The sequence below is a fragment of the Chrysochloris asiatica genome, unplaced genomic scaffold (genome assembly GCF_000296735.1).
Source record: "Chrysochloris asiatica unplaced genomic scaffold, ChrAsi1.0 scaffold00003, whole genome shotgun sequence".
NCBI lineage: Eukaryota > Metazoa > Chordata > Mammalia > Afrosoricida > Chrysochloridae > Chrysochloris > Chrysochloris asiatica.
Window position 1 is genome coordinate 30,048,713 of NW_006408521.1, and position 7,305 is coordinate 30,056,017.

At 48.7% G+C, this 7,305-nt stretch overlaps 1 protein-coding gene across 1 annotated transcript; it reads right to left on the reverse strand.

Moving 5' to 3' along the window:
* Positions 1-558: 558 nt before the first annotated feature.
* Positions 559-6,830, reverse strand: LOC102832539 (steroid 17-alpha-hydroxylase/17,20 lyase-like). Its single transcript, XM_006831475.1, has 8 exons — positions 6,534-6,830; positions 4,369-4,507; positions 3,640-3,869; positions 2,940-3,026; positions 2,377-2,592; positions 1,919-2,088; positions 1,258-1,361; positions 559-851 (listed from the first exon to the last, which is right to left on the reverse strand). The coding sequence occupies exons 1-8, from the start codon at positions 6,828-6,830 to the stop codon at positions 559-561; spliced, it is 1,536 nt and encodes a 511-aa protein (XP_006831538.1).
* Between the last annotated feature and the right edge of the window lie 475 nt (positions 6,831-7,305).

The following is a 7,305-nucleotide window of genomic DNA, read 5'->3' on the forward strand; positions in this document are numbered from 1 at the left end:
TCTTACTTGGAATTAACTCCTTCCTGCTGCTTCCAACAGCCTCATGGGATCTCACCCCTGTCTCCCACTCAGATCTCACTGGGAATCACTCCCCTCTATTCTCTGCATGAGCCATACTGACCTTTCCCACCTTGTGACCCTCTCACTTGCTGTTCCCACAAGACTGGAACTACCCCCACCCTGGTCTTCACACCTCTTCTGACCAACTGCCCTCTACTTCTGTCTTCAAAGCACTTACCAGACTTGGAAATTCTTAATTTACTTGTCAGCCCTCACTAGAACATAAACTTCATGAGACTAGGGAGTTTGAATGCTCTGGAGTACTTGTAAAGTGGCACATTGTAGATGTTCAATAAAATATTTATTGAAAGAATGGGTAGATGAATGAACTGTTCTGGAAGCTTCAGATAGACTGTTTCATTTATACATGCCACTGCTAGGCTAGGAAAGAAAACAAGGTGGACTGGGCAGAGTGTGGGGGATGGGAGTGTGGCGAGGGTAGCAACTCTAATTCTATGTTGCAGACCAACAGAGAGTTCCTGGTTACAGTCGGTGGAGTCATGGGGCGCTTGACACAGTCTCAGAGTGGGCTTCCTTCCAAGCCTGGCGCACCTTGATCTTCACTTTGAAGGAGTCGATCATAAAGACCACCTTAGGATTGCCCTCCAGAGAGGGCAGCTGCCCATCATCCGGCAATTCCAGGTCGAACCTCTGCAATACCCAGGACAGGAAGAGGAAGAGCTCCTGGCGGGCTAGGATCTCACCTACGCAGGAACGGGGTCCAGCTCCAAAGGGCAAGTAGCTCATGGTTGGTGAGATGAGCTGGCTCCCCGTTGGGTCCAAGAAGCGCTCTGTGGGCACAGGGAGGCACCAGCGTAGGTCCAGGGCAGGAATAAGGAGAGGCCTCTGCTCTGACCAAGTGGGAAAGACAACCCTGCCCAGGAAGCCCTGGCTGAGAAGAGGTACAACCTTTCTCTCAAGTGGCCCTTAGTCACACAGAGAAAAGGAAAGATTCAGGAAGGATGGAAGGAAGGTAGTCTTGACAGATGGAAGTGTCACTGTGCAAGGCTGAGGGGGCAGGCTTAATGGGGAGACAAGTGCCTAGAGGGTTTGTTGGAGGAGGAGAGTTTCTGTTGTGGGGAGGAGGTGGGAAGCCCAGTGTGGGGAGATTGGGTAGGATGAGGGTATCTAAGGGAAGGGGTGCTCTGGGTGATAGAATCCAGGCTGACAGTATTGCCTGGGAGGGCAGGGACTCACCAGGAATGAACTGGTCCGGCCGGTGCCACTCCTTCTCATTGTGATGTATTGCCCACAAATTGATGAGAATGTCTGTGCCTTCATCAATGGCAAATTCGCCAATGCTGTCACCAAGAGGGAGTGGAGAGCTGCAACATTGCCTTCCCTTCCTGTTCACTCCCCAACCCCTAAGGAAAGAGCCCTTAGAGCCCTCATTCCCTCTCCCTCATCTTTCACTGTCTCTGCCTGGTAAGTGTAAACCCTGCTCTTCTCAGCCCTATCCTCCTGACAAAGCATTAATATACTAATACTTGGATACATGGCTACTCGTGTCAGGGCATGTGAGTGTTCATTTTGAGCTGGTGCTCACCAGCCACTCCTCAGAAACCCTATACAGTCGGAACCAATTCAATGCACTTAACACCAATACATTTATGCACTACAGCTACTGGCCTGTCAGGGAGCATAGAATGCTCCCATCTTTCATCCCAGAGCAAGCAGGTGGAGTTGTGGAGTAGTCAGCAGGTGGCAGTGGGTTTATTAGTAGGATCATGGGGAGGGGTGGTTAGTCAATGATTGTCTCTAGGTTAACCAGCAGGCAAGGGGGAAGGAGGAGCTGGAGGACCAGCAAGCAATGTTGGATGCATCATAGGGCTGGATGTCCATGGAAGGGAAGGCACACCTGGAGTCAGTGGAAGCCTTGTGGGGGATGAGGAGAGGGGCTACAGGTCGAATGCGAAGCACCTCTCGGATGGTGGCCTCCAGCAGGACAAGGTGGTTCCGATCACTGATAGTTGGTGTGCGACTAAAACCTATATTCTGGTCAATCTCCTTCTGAATCTTCTTCTTCAGCTGAGGGCCAGAGCAGGGGGGATGTGAGCAAGATACATAAGACTGGGAAGAATCCTATTGTCACATCCAGAAGAGACTGTGACAGACTCTTCCCAGTGGTGGCTCTGCAGCCCTGACCCTGCTTCCAGAAGGTGATGCAGCTCCATTCTGAGGCCAGAGACACCCAGCCAGGCAGCCCAGGCCTGCATAAAAGGCCTGAGGTGTTGCAAATCCCTCCTTCTGAAAAGTAGAAGTGGGGCTGGCTGGGGTCATGAATGGATGGAAAGAGAGAAATGGGAAGCAGCCTACCTGGGGGTCGTGCAGCAAGAAGGCCACAGTCCACTTCATCACAGAGGTGGTGGTCTCCACACCAGCACCAAAGATGTCCCCGACAGTGGTAAGAATGTGTTCATCTGAAAGCAGCCTTGAATCCTGGTGTGGACTATCGTTGTTATTTTCTGAGTTCATCTTGGCTTGGATCAGTATATCCAACAAGTTGTTGATAGAGTCACTGCTGAATTTTTCCTGAGTTAGGTGAAATTGGAGGACAGTGAGAAGGAAAGAGTCTTATCTGCAACACTCCTACTGTGCTTCCATCCCAGACTGGACATACAAAAGCCTCGTTTACCTTGGCACTGGGTGAGATCTATGACCTTGTGTAAGTAGAAAACAATACTAGGGCCTCTTTAAATGTGATAGTCAGGGTCACTTTTTCACTTCCCCATCTTCATTCATTCATTCAGTTTTTACTGAGCACCTACTATGTCCTAGGCTTCCTGCTAGGTACTGGAGACCCCATGGTGTTCAAAATGGACAATTCTCTGCTCTCACAGCATTGCTGGACTCATGCTCCCTTCTACTTCATCACTTACCTTGTATTTTGCTAGAATTTTCTTCAACAGTTCATTTCGTAACTTGACAGCATTCCTCATTATTTCCAGTGGTTTGTTGGGGAAAATCTGAGGAGTAGAAAGAAATATCCAGTCCATACCTCTGTCAATTTGCTTTTCCAATAGCCAGAATCCCTCCTGGAAGCAGATCCTAGCTTTCTATCTCTGTAGCGCTCACACTCCAATACTGACGTTCAGCCAAAATGGAAGGCAATAGGGGACACAGACTAGGACCATGAATGCCCAGTAGGAAAATTCCAAACAAGGGAGAAGGGAGTGGTCTCCACTTCCTTTTTGCCATTCAATCAAACATCAAACACCAATAGAGAGTCCTCTCAGTAGACTTTGCTTGGGCAAATTCTTCAATGTTACTGAGCCTGTTTTCTCATTTGCAGAATCATAAAACCCAGCTCCCAGGGGAATTCAATGATTAGTGCATGTAGAGTCCTTAATACTGGCATGTGGTAATTGCTAAATAAACAAGATATATTGTGGTGAGTTTTAAAATATATGAGTTACAAAGCTAAGTTTACGTATCTAGAGAAGTGGCAAAGATTTGAAGAAGTCAGAGGAGGTAGAGGTCACTGTGGCTGAGGTGGTCAGGAAGTAAATGGATCTAGAGCTGGGCAGTAATAAGAAGGAACAGGGTCTGACCTGACGATGGGCCTGGCCTCATTCTCACCTTCATCCAGGGAAAGATGTCCACCAGACCTCCACTGCCCAGAGTATCCAAGATGCTTTTATTGTAATCATGTATGATCTTCAGATCAGGATCATCATGCTTGTAGGAAAAGTTGAAGCAGAACATGGAGATTATGTTGGTCACGGCCAGGAAGACAGGCAAGTCCAGATCTACGGACTGTCCATCTTGAGTTGCCAGGAAATCACATAACAAGCTGATTTCCTGAAGTACTGAGGGAAGAGAGAGGCATCTTAGCCAAGGCAGAGAACAAACATATGGACACTAGATGGCAGTAGTAGTCAAGAAAAACACTGGACTAACTACCCACAGAGTAGAGTAGTGGTTATGAATCGGGCTGCAAACCTCAAGGTCAGCAGTTCGAAACTACCAGCTGTTCCGCAGGAGAAAGATGAGGCTTTTTGCTCCCATAAAGATTTACAGCCTCAGAAACCCTGCGCAGGGTCGCTATGAGTCGGAACCTACTCCACGACACACAACCACCACCAATCATCTTTAGGAGTTCTGGTGTGGCATTGAAAGATAAGCATTGGACTGCTAACAACAAAGTTGTAGATTCAAACTGACTAGCAGCTCCTCAGAAACTTTATACAGGGTCACTATGAGTAAGAACCGACTCGGGCATTTGACAATAACAACCACTCATAACCCTCTTCCCCTCCTAAAGCCATCTATCCCCCACCCAGCCCCAGGGCTTAGCCAGGTACTCACTCATCTTCTCTAGCCTCTGGTGGCCATCCTTGAACAGGGCAAAGGCAGCCTGCACCAGCTTCCGATGCAGCTGCCATTGGGGACCATTATCAGCGAAGGCGATCCCCTTTTGGTTATCTGACAGGATGGCCAGAGTCGTCTTTGGAAGCAGACAAGGATATAGGAGTCAGACACCACTTACCCTGTGCTTGCTCTGAACCTCCTGTACCTCTCCCCCTTCTTGAGGGAGAATGCAAGTACCTGTGTACAGACCCCCACTTGGGAACATCCTGCTCCATGACTAGAAAGGGAGTTGGGAGGACAAGCCCTGATCACCTTACTCCCAATTCCATTAGGGAGACAGTATAGGGAGGAGAAAGAAAGAACCCTGAGTTAGAAAGCAGGAGTATGAGGATTCAGTTTACTAACAGTGTGGTTTCTCCTTTTTCATTAGTTTCTGACCAAGGGAGGGCAGATGTGAATGCACTGCTGTTGTTGTTAAGTCCCATCAAGTCAGTTCCAACTTATAGTAACCCTGCACAGGGTTTCCAGGGAGTGACTGGTGGGTTTGAATGAACAACCTTGCAGTTAGCAGTCCAATGCTTATTCCACAGCACCACACCAGGACTTCAGCTGTGAATCAGATTGTTGTTATTATGTGCCATCGAGTCAGTTCAGACTCATAGCAACCTTGTATAGCGTTTCTGAGGCTTTGACTCTTCATGGGAGTAGAAGGCCTCATCTTTCTCCTGAAGAGTGGCTGGCAGGCTCGACCTACAGACCTTGTGGTTCTCAGTCCAGTGCTTATTGTATAGCGCCACCACACGCCTTCTGAATTGTGCTGTCCTGGGGACAGGGAACATGCCAGCTTGTAGAGATTAAGGATTGCCCAGACTTCTGCTTTTCCCTGGGTCCGTGGGGTGCTAAAGCACAGCTCACTTCTTCTTTGTTTACCTGTCCACTTGTGAGACCTTTTGTGGAAAGTTTGCCTTTCATATCCAGAGAATGTGAATGTCTTGTTTACCTAATCTGGATTTGGACCAATCCACCTTCTCTCAAAGGCAGCTAGCTCAAAGAGTATAAGGATCTAAAGCCTCCCCTCTTCCATCCCTTAGTCCCAGCCCTATGTGACTAACCATCTCCATCCTCTCTGCCCTAGAGAGAAGGGCTCACGAGAAGTGAGAGCAAAGTTGGTCAGCAGACAGATGGAAAAATGAGTCAACCTTTGGTCAGGTCAAAATTGAGAGACTGGCAGGGGGCCTGTCTGGGTGTTTAGAAAAGCAGTCCACAGCAGAGAGCTGGCAATGTTTTCCAAGGGTTAATACCCTTTCTAGAAGCACCACAGCCAGCTCAGAAGGACCACTGTTGTTGTTGTTACATACTATCAAATCTGTTTCAACTCGTAGTGACCCTGCATAGAGTGTCCAAGGAACAACTGGTGGGTTTGAACCACCAACCTTGCAGTTATCAATCAGTGCTTATCCTATGGCATCACAACAGGATTCCAATAGAACTGCTTTGTTGTTAAGTGCTGTCGAGTCAGTTCTGACCCATAGCGACTGGTGAGCTTGAACCACATACCTTGCCATTCAAACCAACGTTGTGGTCCAGCACATTTAACCCACAGTGCACTAGCATCCTTGAAATGCTACTGCAGGTCAGCTCCCCCATGAAGGGGAGCAGCTGGGGGCTGTTCCAGGGAACCAGTAACCCTAGACGTCTGAGAGCCAGGCTACTTCTCCTAACACCATCTCAGGGAAGAAGGACAGTAATAACGAACCCAGTTCCTGGACCAGGAGTAACATTAATAATGACTATTTATTGAGTATATTCTGTACTTGGAACTGTGCTAAGGACTCTATATATGTGATCTCAGCAAGAAATCTAGACCCAAAGAGATTACCATACAGTTTGGGGGAGAGTTAACTGAAATGGGGAGTCCCTGACCCTCTCAGGCTACTGTCCCCACCCCACCCTTTCTCCTGGCAACCTGGGAGAGGTCTTCCTTAATTTTTCTTGTCCAGTTTAGAGGCTGGATGGGGTCTTAAGGGCCACTTCCCTCCCATTCCCCTGCCAGTCTGTCAGTACTACAGTTGGAGCTGGATGGGTCATTCTAGCCACCATTTTGCCTGAAACACTGAACCCCAAAGGGTGAGGAGGGAGGAGGATGGATGGACACAACTTACCACATGAGGCCGCCCAGAGAATTCTCTGCCTTTCTTGATGAGCACCTCCTTGGCCAGCTGGTGATGGCCCACAACTACTGTAGTCTTGGCTCCCAGACGAAGCGAATAGATGGGGCCATATTTTTTCTGCAGCTTGAAGAAGTTGATGTGAGGATGTCCATGCCTAGGGAGGAAAGGCAGGCTGCCCACCAGGGGCAGGAATGGGAGGCTCGTGGGGTACTTGACACCAGAGCGCCTTACCTTGGGCCAAAAGTAGTAAGTTAGGGTGAGCAGTAAGACAGCTAGGAGCTCCCACATGGTGTCTGGGTGCTGGTGGGCAGGATGGGCAGCTGTGAGATGGGAGAGCTGCAGCCATACTGGGGCACAAAGAGGCCTTTTAAAAGACTGCTGTGCTCTTCACCTTGACTTTGCGCTATCTCTTGCCTTGTGATAGTTTATCCTGGAACAGAGCCAGGCTGGAGCCCTCTTCCAGAATGGGGAGAGAGGAACGGGGAGTGGAGGCTTCCTCAAGGGCTGGCTCAATTCCATGGCAAACCCTGGAGGGAAGTGCTGACAGGTCAGAAGGCAGCTAGTCCCCATCTCTGGAGCCCTCTGTCCATGGATATCCCCAAAAGTGCACCAGAAGAAAAGAGTACTTGGGTCAGGAATCAAGGCTTGGAATTTCCCACATTTTTAAATCAAAATCAAAGCACAGATGCTAGTCAGGATCATTGCAAGTAAGGACTATGGAAAATACCTAGTTTTGTAATTTAATAACTGCGAAAAGTAAATC

Bases quoted from the DNA above. Each gene is read 5' to 3' on its own strand.
- LOC102832539 (XM_006831475.1), bottom strand. From the start codon at position 6,830: ATGTGGGAGCTCCTAGCTGTCTTACTGCTCACCCTAACTTACTACTTT. The intron at 3,870-4,368 runs GTGAGTACCTGG...CTCTTCCCTCAG, and splicing joins CCAGAGGCTAGAGAAGATGA to TACTTCAGGAAATCAGCTTG. The intron at 2,089-2,376 runs GTAGGCTGCTTC...TCTGGCCCTCAG, and splicing joins TCTTGCTGCACGACCCCCAG to CTGAAGAAGAAGATTCAGAA.